At 26.4% G+C, this 19,283-nt stretch overlaps 1 protein-coding gene across 1 annotated transcript in view; it reads left to right on the top strand.

Moving 5' to 3' along the window:
* Positions 1-1,771: 1,771 nt before the first annotated feature.
* LOC111637559 (SRSF protein kinase 1-like) overlaps positions 1,772-19,283 on the top strand; it is a 94,644-nt gene continuing 77,132 nt past the window's right edge. The window contains exons 1-3 of the mRNA XM_023383069.1: positions 1,772-1,787; positions 2,707-2,840; positions 2,923-3,013. Coding sequence (XP_023238837.1) covers positions 2,816-2,840; positions 2,923-3,013 — 116 coding nt within the window. The 5' untranslated portion in view covers positions 1,772-1,787; positions 2,707-2,815. The remainder of the gene's footprint in view (positions 1,788-2,706; positions 2,841-2,922; positions 3,014-19,283) is intronic.

The raw sequence follows: 19,283 nt of genomic DNA, 5'->3' as shown, positions 1-19,283 counted from the left end.
TCCTTCTCAATTTGTACTTGTACGCATTCGAACAGTTCTATCGCGTATCAAATTGCAATTATTTTGTTAATAACTCTTCTGACATGGGTCTAAGTATAATTAATGATATTTTAACTTGGTTAGGATTTAAATCTGAAGCTTAAAGACGATTCGAGTAGTGAAACAGACATTGATGGCATTGATTTGTTTAATGAAATTAATACTTTAAAGTTGCATTTTCCAGAAAACCAGTCTAATGATCCACAAACCCTATTACAGTATCTTTTTACTAATGACTTAATTTCGACATTTCCGAACACAGCAATAGCACTAAGAATATTACTGTACTGTATTTACATTGCCGGTTTCAGTTGCATTTGGTGAAAGGTCCTTTTCAAAGTTAAAAATTAAAAAACAAAAACTATTTAAGATCAACAATGCACCAGCAAAGACTAAGTAATTTAGCTATAGTTTCAATGGAACACGAAATCTTAGACAGCTTGGATACAAGAAAATTGATAGCAGATTTTGCAAACATAAAGGCAAGAAGAGTTCAATTTCTGTAGATAATTATTTATATGGTTTTACACTTAAGTAAACAAAAATAATTTAGTAATAATAAATAGTTTTTCTTTATAAAGTATTTCTTTTCTTTTTTCACACCCTTATGAGACAACACTAAAGAGCCTTTCTGGCAAGCTCGGCGTAGGTAGTCGTAGTTAAACAGGGGGCGGCATAATCGGTATTGCACACGGGCGTTCAAACAGCTAGCGGCGCCCCTGCTTTCTACCTAATGTCTTTTTCACAAATTGCTCCGGACGAATGTCTGCTTGCAAAGAGAGAGTTCGGAGGAGTTGAGTTCCATATTACTGTAAAAGCACCAATGGGGTCCATATTTCACATGGCACCAATGGGGCTACAGTTCGCCTTTATTATCAGTTCGAAAATGGGTGGTTCCATAATACCCGCAGTGTTCCATAATACTGTACCACCTTTTCCTCTAAAGGTTTTAAGGAAAGTTTAGCGCAAGTTTTTTGAAGTCCGAAGAGGGGAGAAGGAGTAAAAATGTCAAGAAAAATGCGGACGTAATTTACGGACAACCTCTTATATATATCCAAATCGTATGCATGCTAAGCGTGTATAAATTTTTAAGATTCTGTTGGCTAAATGACGGTCTTTCACTAAATGAATGTCGCCCACTTGACTATTGCCCAGTTGATCGTCGCCCAGCTGTCGTGTACCTTTCCAGCGCCCCTTGCTTTTTTTCGCCCCCTAGGTTTACTCAGGGGCGGTAGCGTCCACTTTGGGAACCACTGTTCTAAACATAGCACAAACGGTAAGCGATAATGTAATATAAACGTAAATATCTAAGAATAAGTGTAAAATTGAATACTTATAAACAGGACTGCAGAGTCGGTAAAAAAACATTCGACTTCGACTCCGCGCTGCACACATACACGCTGCTATTACTAATGAGAACAACTTTGCCAGTTTGATAAAAATTATACTAAACTTTTCTAAAATTGCGCTAAACTGCTACTTTTCCAACATATTTTTTAGGATTATAAAATTCTGTTTGTAATAAAACATATATATTATTTCGATTTCTTTACTATATTAAATCCTTGTGACAAACATTAAGCAATAAATTACTGTTGCAATTATAAAAAATTATTTATTTATTTATTGTTTCTTTTCCATATAAAAAATCCCGAACTGTTTTCATTTCCGGACGCAATCCCGAACGATGCTATGATTCAAGAACTGTCCTGGCCAAACCCAGATCCAATCTATTATCTTCCTTTTTAGTAAGCTATTTTTGAATCAGATTTCTTTGCATTTTTTTATTACATTTTCTTTATTTTGCGCACGGCGAAGTATTCAATAACATATATTAATGATTTCATTACATTGTTATAATTTTATTGTGTTTTCACACAGTGTATTTTATAAAATTCGATAAAACGGTAAGCAGTGATTATTATTATAATGTTTAAAAACTGGTTAGGGTGTGTTAGAACATTTAAATATATTTTTCTTTTTCTTGTAAATGGTTGTTATCTTGGTATACGTAAGCGTAAGTAAAAAATGAATTACGTTTTTAGACCTTGGTAACTCTTTAAAATTTTCCCCACTTTTCTTTCTTTTGCTCTTCCTGCCTTTTTTTTCTTACTCTTTCCGCCCTGTGGGTACTAAGAGGGCCTCTTTTTGCAAGCCCATTATGGGTTCGGCCAGAGCCACAATCGGGCTGTCGGGTGGTGAGAGACGGGACCCGACATATCTGAGCGGACCTCCCCCGAAAAATTCCTGGGGATTTTTTCGACCCGTTCGGACGAACCCGGGTCCTCCAGAGCGGTAGGCTGCCATCTTGACCGCTCGGCCATCCGGCCGCGCTCTTTCTGCGCTGTGGGAACTAAGAAGACCTCTTATAGCAAGTCCATTATGGGTTAACCAGGACCACAATGGGGCAGCCGGGTGGTGAGGGTCGGGTAACGACATATCATCCCCGAAAAATTCGTGGGGATTTTTCGACCCGTACGGATTCGAACCCGAATCCCCAGAACGGTAGGCTTCCACCTTAACCGTCAAAATTTTCCCATTTAAACTAACGAGAAGTTATCTTAAAACATATTTTAACTTATTAAATTTTAATAAAAATTTTGGCTCTTATTTACGTTTATAAATCTGCAAAAAAGTGTTTACGACGATTCGAATTTATTTTTCCAGACCAACTGGCAACATTATAAGCATTCCGTGCGGTATTCAGGTTTTTACAAGATACATACGCGCAAGCGTAGTGGTGATTTCACGAAACCTAACGAATTGGAAAGACAAGATGAATGCAGATTGGAATCGACGAGGTATGGGATAAATAAAATCGTGTATGTGTTATTTGAAGCTTAATAAAGAATTAAATTAGTGACGGACGTTTTTGCGTTTCAGTCATGGCCATACAGGCCAAGAAGAAGAGAGCAAAAGGACCAAAAGCTAAGATGAAAGGGCACAAAGTCGAATACAAGAAGCATGGATACGGGTAAGATTCTGTTTAATCAAATTACACGAAATATTTATCCGTTTGCCCTCTTAAAAGGCGAAAATTACGTTCACCATCGATTTACCGCGAAATCTTTCCGTTTCTCTAAATGCATTTGCTGTAATTCAAACCAGTGGAATTAAATGTTTCTCGCTTCCACTCAATGAATGTCGACTGTTGTTAATTTTAAAACAATTGTATAAATACGAAAAAAAATACACGGAATATCTTATGTTTCTACCTTAACGATTTCCATCCAATCGAATAATTCTGACATAAACAAAAAAAATCTAATCATCTACTTTATATGTGCTGTGAATTAAGCTTGTTTAATAGTAATATAAGTTTCTATACACTCATGTGCATAAAATATTTATTTGGTGAAATGTAACCTATAAAATATTTTGAGATTTAAATATATATTACAAGTAATTGAAATTGAAAGAATGCTAATGTATTTTCGGTAACTTTGTTGAAATGTCCAATAACTTTGAAATTCTAAAAAGGTTATCTGTAAATTTTTAATTTTCTTGCTTAAAAAGATCAATTTTAATCAAATATTCTTATTTAAAAGCTCAGTTATAAATAATAATGAATGGACGTTTTGTAAACATTTTGATTTCGAAGCAATAACTCTGATTATATTATTGCAGAATTTGTATCTGAAATTGATTTTTTTCGTTATTTATACGATTTTAATTAAGATCATCATCCTAAGGCCATTTTTAAATTTAGGGACTTGTTTTATATAATCACAAATGGTTAAATTTTCCTGGTGTCAGCTTTTTTTGTGTATTGAAATAGAATTTGAAAACAAGCAAAATAGTGCCAAATTACCCTAATCATTAACTAATTTTATTCAGTTACTAAATAGATATAATTTGTTGAGTTGAAAACACTTAATATTTTAAAGTAAAAATAGTTTTATTCTTTTATATTAAAAAAAAAGGTTTAAATAAAAAAAAGAAAAAGATAAATATATTTTTATAATAATAGAGTTTCAAATTACAAAATTATCTATTTGGTATACAAAGTAAGTATACAAAATTATCTATTTTATATTACAAAGCAAGTATACATCTGATAAATATTAGTCTGTTTTAAGGATTATTTTTTTAAAGTAAATTTTTATTTATATTTTTTTAAACTGTTGAATAATGTCTTTCTTCTTTATAAATAAATATAAACAAATATACAATAAATTATACTGTATAATCTAAATAAACAACCATTAACAAATTGAATTAATAGTATAATTTGTAGTTTGTTTTTTTTAATATGAAGATTTTTTAAAAATAGTCATTAAATTTGGAAATGATTTTATTGTTTTTATTTAGATTATTTTGTTGTTTAGTTTAAAATACAATTTTTGTGTTATTTGAAAGCTATATATACAATTTTTGTTTTATGGCCTATAGGCCATGTATGTGATTTATAACATTAAAACTATTATCATATGAAGCAGTTGGTATTAAAAAATTATAGCTAATTAAATTAATGTTAAATATTTTCTTGATGTAAACATATTGATTTGAATGCCTTTCTTACTTGTCATTATTATTACCTTATTAAGTCTTCTATCATAGTATTAGGCTATAATTCATATTTTGAAGTATTTAAGGTTAGTGTTTTAAGTTCATTTAATAAAAATGTTTATGAGTGAAAAATAGTTTAATTTTCTTGATTAGATTTTATTTTAGATTTAGTTAATAATTTTATTTTTATTTATGTTTACAAAACTGAGAAATTTCATAAAATAATCATAATTCTATGATATATATTTTTAATGTTTTTTGTTAAAGTGTTATTTAAAACCTAAAAACTGGATTATCACAAATTATAATAATTTATACAGGCATAACATAGTTATAATGCTATTTATTAAATAATCAATTTGGTCTATGGTTAATTGAACATGGGGTTATGGTTTATGTTTAAAATATTATTATCGATATCTTTTACATTTAAAATATCATATTGAAAACAAGTATTTGAAAAACAAGTTTGAAATTTTGTCAAAAAATGTTGGAATTGTGTAATGTATATATATAGACTTTTGTTTTATACATAGAAATTATGTGATGCAGAAAGTTAAAAAAGGACTGTTTATTTTTGTATAAGTCTTATTTGTTAAAAATAAGTTTTTAGAAATTTTTACTTTCTAATTAGATAATTTAATGTTTTAATTTTTTTTGTGTATAACAGATATATGAATTTTAATAAATATGAGACATTTTTAAATTCTGATTTTAATTTTTTTTATCCAGATCTTACATGCATAATAATAATAGCAATTCAGTTTATAGATTTTTTTGTAGTTCTGACTATATAAATTTGTTGTTTAGTATTTCCAAACAATCTGCCAGATTTGTTATTAGTGATAATGTTTAATTTTTTATGGTTGCTTATAAAATTGGAGTAATAATAAAATTAAAATGTTAAAGAAAATTATTAATATTTCAAGCTAAATATACTTAAATTAATGCTTATATACTTATTTAAATATAAGTTCTTTTTGCCATTTAGCAAAACTGACTAAAAGAGAAGTTTATTTTTAATTATATATATACTATATTTACTTAGTTTTTATAATCTATTTTGTTATTTTAAGTTCTGGAATTGATTTGTTATATCACAACAATAAACAGTGTATTTTATTCTTCAAACTATTCTATCAATGATGGGTTGAGTTTTCCATGATCTCAATCTTCTCTTCCTTATCTCATGGTCTCTAGCCTGAGATTTTAGCTGTTAGTAGGTCCAAAATTGTGAGGCATCTCTCATTGATTCTATTCACTTTCTCCTCTATCTCCTAGGTCTTTTCCCTCCATTCTTTCATAGTGGGCTTTCTATAAGGTAATTTTTCTGGCTTCTCCATTTGACATGGACGAACCACTATGGTTTTCCATATTCTTGTTATAATTCAAGCCTTCTCTCTCATTAGTCTTTAGTTCAATCCATTTTGTTCCATTTATTTTTCAGAGGCACTTCATCTCAAATGTAGCCAATCTCATTTCTTTCTGTTTATTCAAAATCCAAACTTCTGAATCATAAGTTAGAATTGGAATAATAATCAAGTTATAGACTTTGATTTTAATTTCTTTTGAAAGCCTCGTATATAGCTAATTTCTGTATTCAGGTTGGCAAGGAATTGCATTCCATAAAATAATGAAATTTATAATTGATGATTTTAATAGTGAATTGAAAATACAGTGGTGCCTCGTACAACGTACTTAATCCGTTCCAGGTGCACGTCCGTTAAGTGAAACGTCCGTTATATGAAACGCATTTTCCCATAGAAATACATGTTAAAACATATAATTCGTTCTGCAGCATAAAATAACCATACTGTATCATAAAAAATGAAAATGGAGCAGACACCAATTATGCCGGGTAGTCAGATGTTGTGAGGAGGAGGTGGAAGAACACTTTCTTTACACATTCATAAGATACAGACTTTTTACACATTGCAGCGGGTCTTTTTTTTATTGTTTTTTAATCGGAGTCAGATTCAGGAGAGGCTACCGGAACTTGCAGGGTCAACTTCTCTTGTTCCATCCTTTGTTTTTTGCCCGCTGGCTTCTTGAAAAACATGACCAAGGTGGTCTGTTTCTCTTTCTTCTTTAACACCTGTCGGAAATGACGGACAAAGGTGTCATCGTAGAGATCATTGATCCTGTTGGCCTCAGCTCTGTTTGGATAATGAGTGTTGGTAAACTCCTGAACCTCTCCCCATTCGACAAGAAAGTTTTTGTCAACTTTCACTCCTGATGATTTCTTGCTTTGTTTCAATTGAAATCACCTTTCTGTTTTTTTAGAAGCCATGATGCATTATAAATGACTTAACTTGCCAGATTATATGATACGAATAATTCTTTATTAATTAAGATCACTAAACACTTCTACGAGCTACTCTCGCTCCGTTTGTTTTTTACAACCTCTTTTCGTCCCGCCACCTCGGCATCTACACAATTACATTTCGTTTATTTGAATCGTCAACATATATTACATTACATTTAATGTTTATTTAAATCATCAACATATATTACATTACATTTCTACTTCAGATATACTAATAATACATTCTAATAATACTAATATATCCTAAAAATAGCAGATTGTCATTGGCAACGGCAAAAGAGTGGAAACATCATTCGCACTTGTTCGAAAAAAGTCCATTGTTCATCTCACGTAACTGCTGAACGGAAAGTCCATTGTTCGCAGCAAGTCCGTTGCTCGAGTCACGTAACAGTCAAACAGAAAGTCCGTTATTCGAGGCATATGTTATACGAGGCACCACTGTAATAGGAAAATAATTTATTATAAAATTCTTAATAAATCTTATAATTTGTAAAATTTTGGTAAATGAGACATTATTCACAGGTGTAAACATTTGTGTAAATGTTACTTACAGGTAAAAAACTATTGATTACAGAATAATTGATCAGTCTTATGATCTGCATTGATCATTGGGTATCCCAAAAATTACAATACACAGGAAAATTTAGCACTTAATTTTATAAAGTTACATTTTTTTAATATCTCTACATGTTGGCCATTTCTTTCTAAACACATATGGATGCGTCTCCTATTCAAATTGAACTCGTATTAATACCTCAGATGTTATGCACCTAATTGAACTTCATATGCATTTCTTTAGGCAATTTGTGTTTTGAAACTTCTTGATACATCAAAGCCTTCAAGTGCCCACACAGGTAAATATCAAAAGGATTAGGGTCTGGGGATTTTGGAGGCCACAATGACCAATCAATTAGCCTGAAACTGATTATCCAATTTTTGTTTGTACTGTAATTTTTGAGACACCCTGTATTTTATTGTTTTTAAGAATTTAGTTTTTCTTTTTTTCAGGTTACAGTAATTGTGATTTGATCCTGTTTTTATAGATTGTTATATTTCTGCCATATTAATTTTTTAAATTACTAATTTTATAGAAAGCTTGGTACTAACAAGTAGCTATTTAATTAACAAGTTTTTTTATTTTTTGTACAAAATCCAGTGTAAAGTGGTCTTTTTTGTTTGGTCAGACTTTCATGTTTATGTAACAAAGAGAAAAAAATGTATTTGATTCAACATAAACATATCCAGAATATACATAAGATATATATGGAATGGCAAGCATACAAGCTTGTTGTTTCTAATCTTATACAATAATTTCTAGTAGCACCATCAAAGCTATATTTTTGAGTTAAATAAATACCTTAAATATTTATTGTCCAGATATCTAGGAGTGTGTATGCCCCATCTAATTTTAGAGTCCACTTAGCTCTGGATACTGATGTTGTAGAAGCAGATGATGTAACTGTAATAATATGGTTGAAACTAATTATTTGTAGAATAGTATTAAAGATCTCTGTAAAGGTTGAGATACTTTGCATTTTAGTAGCTTAGATTATTTAGAACATTTGTTATAGATACATGTGGATGATTAAATGCATTGTTTATTTGGATTGACATATCAGATGTTAGTGTCTAAATCATAAGACATAAAAGAGAATAATGAGATAATAGATAGCATGAAATAGAGAGATGATGAAAGAGATATAGAAATTTTACTCTAGATAAATGAAAAAGCCAAGATAATTATGATTCTTACATTGGAGATTACACCAGTATTCTGAGAAAAAGAAAATCAATATAATAATAAATATTTGTTTTTATTACTGGTCTTTTTAAGAATTATTGTTAGGTATAAAACTTTTTTCTTTACCTTATCATTTTTCTTAGTTCATATATTATGAATTTTTATTTTGTCCTTAATTATGTTGTATTATATATTTTTTCTAATAACAAAACTTTTGATGGAATTTATGTCATATTTCCTGCTGCATTTTTAAATTATTATGAATCATTCATGTAAAACATGTCTATTCTCATGTTTTAGAAGTGCCAGATCTAAACCATAAAAGTGTTCAAAAATTAATGATTTCTTAAATATAAAATACTAGATTTTATGTTTTTAAAAAGTAAAATTGATTAATTTAATTTCATTTAAAAATTTTATTATGTAAAAAAATTTCAAATTTTTATTAGTTAGATGAAAGCATTATTGGACTCAGCAAACATGTGGATAAATGTGAAAAGTTATATAAAAATATAAACAATATTGATTTGAGTGATGAATGATTTAAATTTAATGTGTTTTAAATAATAGTGACAAAAATTTGATTGATTTTTATTTATTTATTTATTTATTGATACTAATATTGATATTTGAAGTAACAAATAAGTTATAACAAATACAAATATAAAAAATTTAAATTTTCATTACTTTTGTTGTTAATTTGGAAGATGATGAACTTTAAACTATTCCACAAAGATCTTATTTTACAAGAAATTAAATAAAAATTCTAATGATAAATGATAATCTTTATCTGTACATGATAGTTATGTGATGAATATAATGACACGTTAGTATTTGAATCTTCAGGTCTTAGTTTCAGTATTAATATAAATAAAATTTTTAGCTCTGAAAGTTAATTAGAAAAAAAAATACTTCAATGATATTCAAAGCTAGTAAAGCAATTTTTAATTCTTTTGAGATGAATGATCATAGAAAAACCTGAAAATATTTTTAAAAGATTAATTTCTTATTATAGTGCTTTTTTATTAATTAATTTATATATAGATAGAATATGTAGATGTAGTTTTTTTTATATGTATTGAAGCTATAATTTATATATTGGGAATAATTTTGATCTATTTATTTAAATAGATATATATTAATTAAAATTTACCTGATGGAAGACAAAGATTTGCTGAGAACAGTTCTTGTGGATATAAAATTTCTTCTGGTAAAAAAGATTGTATATACTAAACAATATTGTTTCAATGAATTAAAGAAAAATTTAACTCAAATTGAAATTTGACTTCTGTTTTTAATGGATTTACTGTCACTTAACAAGTTGAAAAGTCAAATATTAAATAAAATTTTGCAAGGATATAAATTTAGAAACATTACAAAAAAAAATATCTAACCAATCTCTTTGAAAATTAAAAAGTGATGGATGAAATCAGTCATAATAGCAAATTATTGGCAATAGTTTTACAGCTGTTAAAATTATTAAGCATTTTTTACTATTTTATATTCAAAAGTTTATATGTTATGCAATCTGTATATAAAGTAAAAACGATACTTTTTGATATTGTATCATTATTGTTCTGCTTTATTTTACAAATTGACAGACTCTTAATGAAACCAAAAAATTTGCTCTTAATATTAAGAAACTTTTTAAAAGAAGTTTTTTAAAAGAGTACATGTTTTGTAATTAAAATGACATTTATTAGGATATATTTATTTGTACTCTGTTTTAATATGCTCTTGATAGAGGAAATTTTGCCAGTTTAAGAGTATGGAAAATTTTCATTTCCTTGTAGAGAGAGTTTTTTTTAATTGAGTTTTACATTCTTACAAACATTAATGGATTAATTTGTTTTTAGCATTGAAATTTGTGTTTATATTTGAGTTATATTGCAGATGTGAGTTAATTTTTCAGACATTAATATTTTGGCAAAATTAGTCATTTCTTTACAAAAGTAACTAATCTTGTCAAAATCTTTTATTTTCTCATATTTAAGTTCTGAGTCTGTTTTTTAAATGAATTATTAAATCATGATTGATACAATGATTATTAATTTTCAGTGGATGAAATATGGACCATGACTATAACCAATAAAAAATGATTGCAAAATTATAAAGAATTTTTCTTTACTGAAGACCATTTGTCAGTGATTTATCATACAGTTCTAAACAGTTAAAAATGTTTGTCTGTGACAATTATCTGCCATCTAGCTGTCTTACATCATCATGTGAATTTTTTAATCAGAATATGAGATAAAACTCTTCTCAAGTGTTGTTTGTAAAAATAATATTTCAAGAAAAATTAATACTTCCATTAATTTCTGTTCGTGCTGTCACGATTTGGTTAAAAAAATTAAAATTTAAAGTTCAAAAATAAATAGAACAGTAAATTATTCTCAAAATATGATTTTGAGTACATGTGATAAAAATAATTTTTGCAAATTAATTTTTACAAGAGATTAATACAAAAAAAATTATTTTTATCATTACTCCATATTTTATAAATAGAATATATTATTGTTTGTTTTACTAGATTAAGAATCTTTTAATTTGTATCTATAAGAAGCTTGGAAGAGTTTACATATAAAAAGTTACTGTTCTATAATGATATTAATCTAGAAATTTTTTCTACAGTCAACATTTTTATAATAGATTGAATATATAAAAACAACTGGATGATATAAATATTGACATATTTAAACTAACAAAATTAGTTAATAATAAATTACATTAAGTTACATGTTTCATTTACTGTACTTTATGAGCTATTCATTTAGAGTTTACATATTTAAGGCATCTAGGTAATACAAAAAAGAACTATTTAATCAAATAGTACTTTAAATGGAATTTTCTTTTAATTCTAAATACCAGAATAATTTTAAGCTTGCTTTAGTGCATATATAGTTTGAAATGAAACCAGTTGGATAATTATCTTTTTAACGGACTTCATGTAAGACATTAAACTATTATAATTATTTCATAAATTATCAAATAAATCTTGAAACAATGTATATAAATATAATTTATATTTTGTGTTTTACAGACAAAATAACTAATTGAAAAGTTAGAGTTTCTGCTTAATTATTTTTTATTTTATTATGCNACAATTTTTCCATTAAATGATTCATTAAAAATTATTTTAAATTTTAATACAAATTAGTATAAAATGTTTTATATTATATTACTTATGTTTATAACATATTAAATATTTTATTTTGAATTTTTGTTTGATTTTGTTTAAATTTTATGAAACGTGATGATGACTATCCCACTAATCAAAAATGTTTAATTTGTATTAAATATTTAACTTGTTTAAGAAGATATTGATTGATTGTTGTTAGATACCAGTTGGAGATTACAATTTAAAAAAAAGAAAGAGGAGTGAACTCTTGCATTTAACTATAAAAGTATTAATGTTTACTTAATCTTTTAATTCATTTCAAACAGAAATACATCAGTTTCATCACTGTTTTTTGAAAAAATCAACTGCTAGATAAACATATTAAAAAATTTTTAGTTGTATAATTTATTAAAAATATTCTTCATAGTTTTTCTATATATTTATAAGTTTGAAAATTTTTTATGTATCTTTAGTATATATAATAAAAAAATTGGGAATACAACTAATAATTTCAAGAAAATTTAGTAACTGGTAAAAATTCTGAGAAGATTTATTTCATTCAGGGAGAATGAACTTTTCATCATAATAATTGTAGCGTTATTGGCTAAGAATTAAACTTAACACTCTTCATAAATTTTATCAATGTATATATGAACAATTTGAATTTCATTGTCATCTATCACATTTAGAATTCAGCAAATTCAATATAGAAGAATAGATAAATTCATGTTTTATATGTGAAAAAATGACTTGCTTGATTTCTTTTCAACAAATTTTATTGGTTCTGGTCTCAATATTTTTTACTAGTTATTTCAAATTTCCTCAAAGAGCTGTCAATAAAATGTCAAGAGTTTCTTGGACAGCATAATTGGATGCTCCTGTTCTTTCTATCTATAATTCTTTTAATGAAGGTCATTTTTTTATGGTCAGAATATAATCTTGAATAAGAATGTAATATATGGTCTTTCAGAAAGTACATTCTCAAAACCATTAGTAGTTCATCATAATGATAAATTTTTTTTTCAAGAATATAGAAATTTTTGATCCTTTTTAATTAATAACAAAAATTATGGTTATACTATTATTAATATTTTTGAATAGATTAAAACGATTAAGCTACTAATATTGAACTGAACTAAATATTACAGTTGAATGTGAAAATTTCAAAATATATATCAAAGAATGAGTTCTTTTCTTTTTATAATTGCTAAGAATTTGAATTTATAAATTCATAAGTTTTTTATTTATTTAGGAATTGATTTTGTGTTTGATTTATAAATTATAAAACACAAATTTATTTTTGATTCAGTAACATTTGAATAAATTGTATAAACATCTTAGATTTGATCAGTGGATTGAGAAAATGCACATTGTTATTTAAAATTGATGTAATTTGTTTATAATGCTAATTATAAAACAGATGACATTAAATGAATATAAAAGATATACTCTGTGCTGACAACTTGAACAGAATTCACGCCTTTGGACAATAGAAATAGAAATTTTTCTACTTCTACAGTTACATTACTTTTATTTGATATATTTTTCCTTTTTAACTTTATGTTAGCCTTTATATATTAAAAAATAGAGTAGTAAAATAATTACTTACTTACTTGGGTAAACGTAGTTAACATTAACAATGTAAGTAGTACAATTTTTCCATTAAATGATTCATTAAAAATTATTTTAAATGTGTGTCTTTAAAAAGGTTATTTAATAAATTTAATATTAATAAATCTACTTTGAGGTATAAAATTACTGATCAGAACTTGTTGGTAGGCTTAGAAGAAATTTCTGATTAAATTTTGAAGGAAAAAAATCTAAGTAAAAAGAAATCTTAAGTACAAATGTTTTCAAATGAAATGCAAATAACTCTCATTTTATGCAAATGGATTTAAATGTATAAATATTATAAAATTGAACTCAAAATTTGAGTTTTAAAATTAGAAAATATTATTTAAATACGTATGTAAATTATAAAACTAATATCTACTAAGTTATATAAAAATCTCTAGAATTTTAAAAAATTTTAATACTTTTTTTTAATATCATCAAAATACCAGTAAACTATTTTAAATTATAAATGCTCTGTATTTTTAAATGTTATTATCTATGTTAATTATAATAACAGCAGTTTTTTTATTAATTAATAAAATTAATTGATATAAATTAATAAAGTAATTCAATAAATATACTTAAATTTAAAATAATTTATAACATTTTCCTAAAACTAATGAATGGAATACATTATAACAATTCTGATTGGCAAAAATTTAATGGTTATAAATTAATTATAGATGATATTGAGGTATGCAAATTGGTATTCTATTAAGTATAAAAATTATCAATGAAGAATTTTTATATAGGAATAAACAGATGTAAATATTTATAATTTTTAAAAGAATTATTATTTAATTACTTATTTTATTGAAATATAATTTTAAATATAAAAGTTAATTGTGTTTATTTAATGAATCTGTGTAAAAAGCCGACTTTTAGGGGGAATTAGTTAATTCCACATCATTGATGGTCTAGGGTCCATTTGTATGTGGGTGGTGGCAGAGGAGACAAAGATGACAAGTATCTAACAAAAACTGTTTATTTTAATGTAAAATAACTTACACTATGAACAAAATGGTTTGCTTTAAAACAATCAGCTGTTCGGATATCCTGGGTGTCGATGTTGTTTTCTTGATCATTGTTCGAAGGTAGCCCCGGGGCAGCGGCATTGACAAGTCTGTAAGGCAGGTGGGGAGGCTCTGTCGGAGCTTTCGTCCAAGTCTGATGTGGCATGTGCTTATGTTGGGCACAATAGACAGACAACTGCATTTTGCACGTTGACACATGGTGTCTTGGTTAATTGGAACATTAACTAACCAAGTGCAATGATTTACTGAGTGCCGGATGTCCTTGATTGTTGGAGATTATATCAATCTCAGTTCTTTCTTTTGTCTATTCTAATTGGCCATTCTCCCTCAATCTTGCTTCCTGAGTGGCTGGTCCCTCATTACTAAGTGTTCCTTACCTAAAGCACAAGAGGTCAAAATTGAAGCTGAATTTGATCTCTCACTGATCATAGGATGACATTCCTTCTATGATTCATGTTTTCTGCATTGCAGTTTGATATAAACAAAAGGTGTCAGACTACGACATTTTTTTTTTCTTGTCTTTTTAAACAATTAAATTTTTTCTCTAAATTAACTGTTTTTTTTTTACCATTGTTTTTGCATTTTAATTATTTAAGATACCTTGGTGGTATCACTCCATTTCAGTAGCATACAAGTGGTGATATAGTTTCTTGGACTATTTCCTTCACTTGTGAAATGCTATCTCCTCAAATGTCTTCACAAAACCAAACAAGTGATAGTCCAAGTGTGCTAGATTTGGACTATAGGGTGAGAAAGAATTTGTCATTTGTCTTAATCCATTGGATGCTGGAACATAAAGTGTGAATTTGTGTGTTATAGTCAGGAGAATGCACTTCTGTTTAGTCTCTTGTTACATTGTATTCATAAAGTTTTCAAAATATTCTAGTATTGATCAGCATTAAGCTTTTCTCTATGTTCCAGAAAATTTCCATTAAGCATCTCTTGGCTCAGTTTTCTGCAATACATGGCATATTGCTTTATTTCATCAAATAAGCAAAATAAAACAATAAAAAATTATTAGACAATTATTTTTGTATAATTTTACATTCTTTGATTTTAAGAAAAACAAAAATTGCATTTGGAAAAATATTTATCAGTAAATTAAAAAATAAAGAAAAAATACTTGATCACTGATAAAATGATGATCTGCATCTTGACAAATATGCAAAATAGTAGTATGTTGATATCTATATGATTAAATCAGGAATCAAATAAAATTAATTCATTTCCAATAAATTAGAAATGTACCATAATATTGTTTTTCTTGATTTTACAGAAGAAATAGTCGACCCCCTATAACACTGTTGATTTTTCCGTTTTATATAAATTCCATGTTGTATGAGTCACTTAGATTTTACAAATACGTGTGCTGGGCTGTGAATGGCTCACATATTTGTAAAATCTAAGTGACTCGTACAACATAGAATTCATATAAAATGGAAAAATCAACAGTGTTATAGGAGGGTCGACTGTATTGATGCTTCATTTATTTATTATCTGAAATTTTCCTGGGTGAGAATTATTTTTAAAAATTGGAAATGTTATTTCATAAAGCTTATATTATAGAAACTGAAAAGATATATATTGACATAACAGGGAGAGTATCTTTATTGAACTTTTAGATTTAAAAAGTTTTTTTAATATTTAAGTAATTCAAAACAAAAATTTTTATAATCCGGAGTAATTACTTATAATAAACATTTTCATCCATCTTAAATAATTGTAGGTAATTACTGCTGGATTATAAAGGTTTGTTTTCAATTATTTAAATAATCCAGTATTTGGTTTCTTGTTGTTACAGGTTTAGTCTTTTAACATTTTTCTAGAACTGAGTTTTTAAAGAAGTTACTGAAGAATTAAAAAGCTAAAAATCAGAAAGTTGCTTTTATTTTTATCTTAAATCAGTTGCTATTGGTTAAAGAATTTTAGATTTTTGGATTTGAATAATATAGATTTTTATTCTTCAAACATTAATAGCTATTTATATTCGTTCTTAGCAGTAAATATTTAATCTTATGTTTTTCTTTTTAAAATTGTTCAAAGTTGTTTTATCTTCCTTTGCTATTACATTTTTAGTGTTAAAAAATAATTTTTGTCTATGTAAAATTAGCTGCTTTTTTCTCTAAGGATCTAATCATATTTCCTATATAATGTTTATAGAAATAATTGTCAATATGTAGCAAAATAATGCTATACATATTCAAACTTTCTTTTTATCCATATCCTTATTTTTCATTTGTTTTTATATGACTATATTGTTGGTTTTGTTTTTTATTTATTTATTTTTTAATAATTTTAAACTTTTGAGATGCTAATTTTATTCAAACATGTTTTAGACTTACTTTTTATTTTTTAATATTTCTTTAAAAATATATTAATATTATATTTGGCTTAGAACTTCCATTTTGAAGTACAGTATTTGTGTAATAACTTATTAGACATAAAGGGAACTGATTTTTTTTTTAAGAAAAATATTTTCATTTGTTTTTCTTTTTGAATGCTCTATATAAAACTAAAGGTGCATAATATTTTCAGGACCCAAAATTTTCCTAAAAATTATTTCATACAAAATAAAACAGCAATTTACAAACCAGTTAATAATTATTACTATGTGGTTTGGAAAATTCAAATTAAATTGTACAAGTAATTAAACATGCTTACTGTATGATTTGCTGTGCAACACTAAACTGATAAATTAATGTAAAAATTTTTAAATTAAAAGAACACTTTGATTTAAGCATGTCATTATCATAGGATAACATGTACAGTACATTTGTAAACTTCAAGTAATACGTTGATTAAAAGAATTGAAATTGAAATCAATGCCATGATTAACTTATTTTTAACGTGAGTGGTAATTAAGACTTTCTGATATCCAAAAGTGCAAAAAATTATTTGCAACAATGACATGTAATTATTTTCTGAAAAATTTATTTAAGAAATGTACCAATTTTTTTGCAAAAAGTTGAACTTTTTAGAGTTTTTGATCAACATGAAAGTTGTCAAAAATTAATAATGAAAATTCAATGCTATCTCCTCAAATGTCTTCACAAAACCAAACAAGTGATAGTCCAAGTGTGCTAGATTTGGACTATAGGGTGAGAAAGAATTTGTCATTTGTCTTAATCCATTGGATGCTGGAACATAAAGTGTGAATTTGTGTGTTATAGTCAGGAGAATGCACTTCTGTTTAGTCTCTTGTTACATTGTATTCATAAAGTTTTCAAAATATTCTAGTATTGATCAGCATTAAGCTTTTCTCTATGTTCCAGAAAATTTCCATTAAGCATCTCTTGGCTCAGTTTTCTGCAATACATGGCATATTGCTTTATTTCATCAAATAAGCAAAATAAAACAATAAAAAATTATTAGACAATTATTTTTGTATAATTTTACATTCTTTGATTTTAAGAAAAACAAAAATTGCATTTGGAAAAATATTTATCAGTAAATTAAAAAATAAAGAAAAAATACTTGATCACTGATAAAATGATGATCTGCATCTTGACAAATATGCAAAATAGTAGTATGTTGATATCTATATGATTAAATCAGGAATCAAATAAAATTAATTCATTTCCAATAAATTAGAAATGTACCATAATATTGTTTTTCTTGATTTTACAGAAGAAATAGTCGACCCCCTATAACACTGTTGATTTTTCCGTTTTATATAAATTCCATGTTGTATGAGTCACTTAGATTTTACAAATACGTGTGCTGGGCTGTGAATGGCTCACATATTTGTAAAATCTAAGTGACTCGTACAACATAGAATTCATATAAAATGGAAAAATCAACAGTGTTATAGGAGGGTCGACTGTATTGATGCTTCATTTATTTATTATCTGAAATTTTCCTGGGTGAGAATTATTTTTAAAAATTGGAAATGTTATTTCATAAAGCTTATATTATAGAAACTGAAAAGATATATATTGACATAACAGGGAGAGTATCTTTATTGAACTTTTAGATTTAAAAAGTTTTTTTAATATTTAAGTAATTCAAAACAAAAATTTTTATAATCCGGAGTAATTACTTATAATAAACATTTTCATCCATCTTAAATAATTGTAGGTAATTACTGCTGGATTATAAAGGTTTGTTTTCAATTATTTAAATAATCCAGTATTTGGTTTCTTGTTGTTACAGGTTTAGTCTTTTAACATTTTTCTAGAACTGAGTTTTTAAAGAAGTTACTGAAGAATTAAAAAGCTAAAAATCAGAAAGTTGCTTTTATTTTTATCTTAAATCAGTTGCTATTGGTTAAAGAATTTTAGATTTTTGGATTTGAATAATATAGATTTTTATTCTTCAAACATTAATAGCTATTTATATTCGTTCTTAGCAGTAAATATTTAATCTTATGTTTTTCTTTTTAAAATTGTTCAAAGTTGTTTTATCTTCCTTTGCTATTACATTTTTAGTGTTAAAAAATAATTTTTGTCTATGTAAAATTAGCTGCTTTTTTCTCTAAGGATCTAATCATATTTCCTATATAATGTTTATAGAAATAATTGTCAATATGTAGCAAAATAATGCTATACATATTCAAACTTTCTTTTTATCCATATCCTTATTTTTCATTTGTTTTTATATGACTATATTGTTGGTTTTGTTTTTTATTTATTTATTTTTTAATAATTTTAAACTTTTGAGATGCTAATTTTATTCAAACATGTTTTAGACTTACTTTTTATTTTTTAATATTTCTTTAAAAATATATTAATATTATATTTGGCTTAGAACTTCCATTTTGAAGTACAGTATTTGTGTAATAACTTATTAGACATAAAGGGAACTGATTTTTTTTTTAAGAAAAATATTTTCATTTGTTTTTCTTTTTGAATGCTCTATATAAAACTAAAGGTGCATAATATTTTCAGGACCCAAAATTTTCCT

Source organism: Centruroides sculpturatus, unplaced genomic scaffold (genome assembly GCF_000671375.1).
Source record: "Centruroides sculpturatus isolate CEXI.00-Female unplaced genomic scaffold, Cexi_2.0 scaffold53, whole genome shotgun sequence".
In the NCBI taxonomy this organism is placed as follows: domain Eukaryota; kingdom Metazoa; phylum Arthropoda; class Arachnida; order Scorpiones; family Buthidae; genus Centruroides; species Centruroides sculpturatus.
This window is presented reverse-complemented; position numbering and strand designations above follow the sequence as displayed.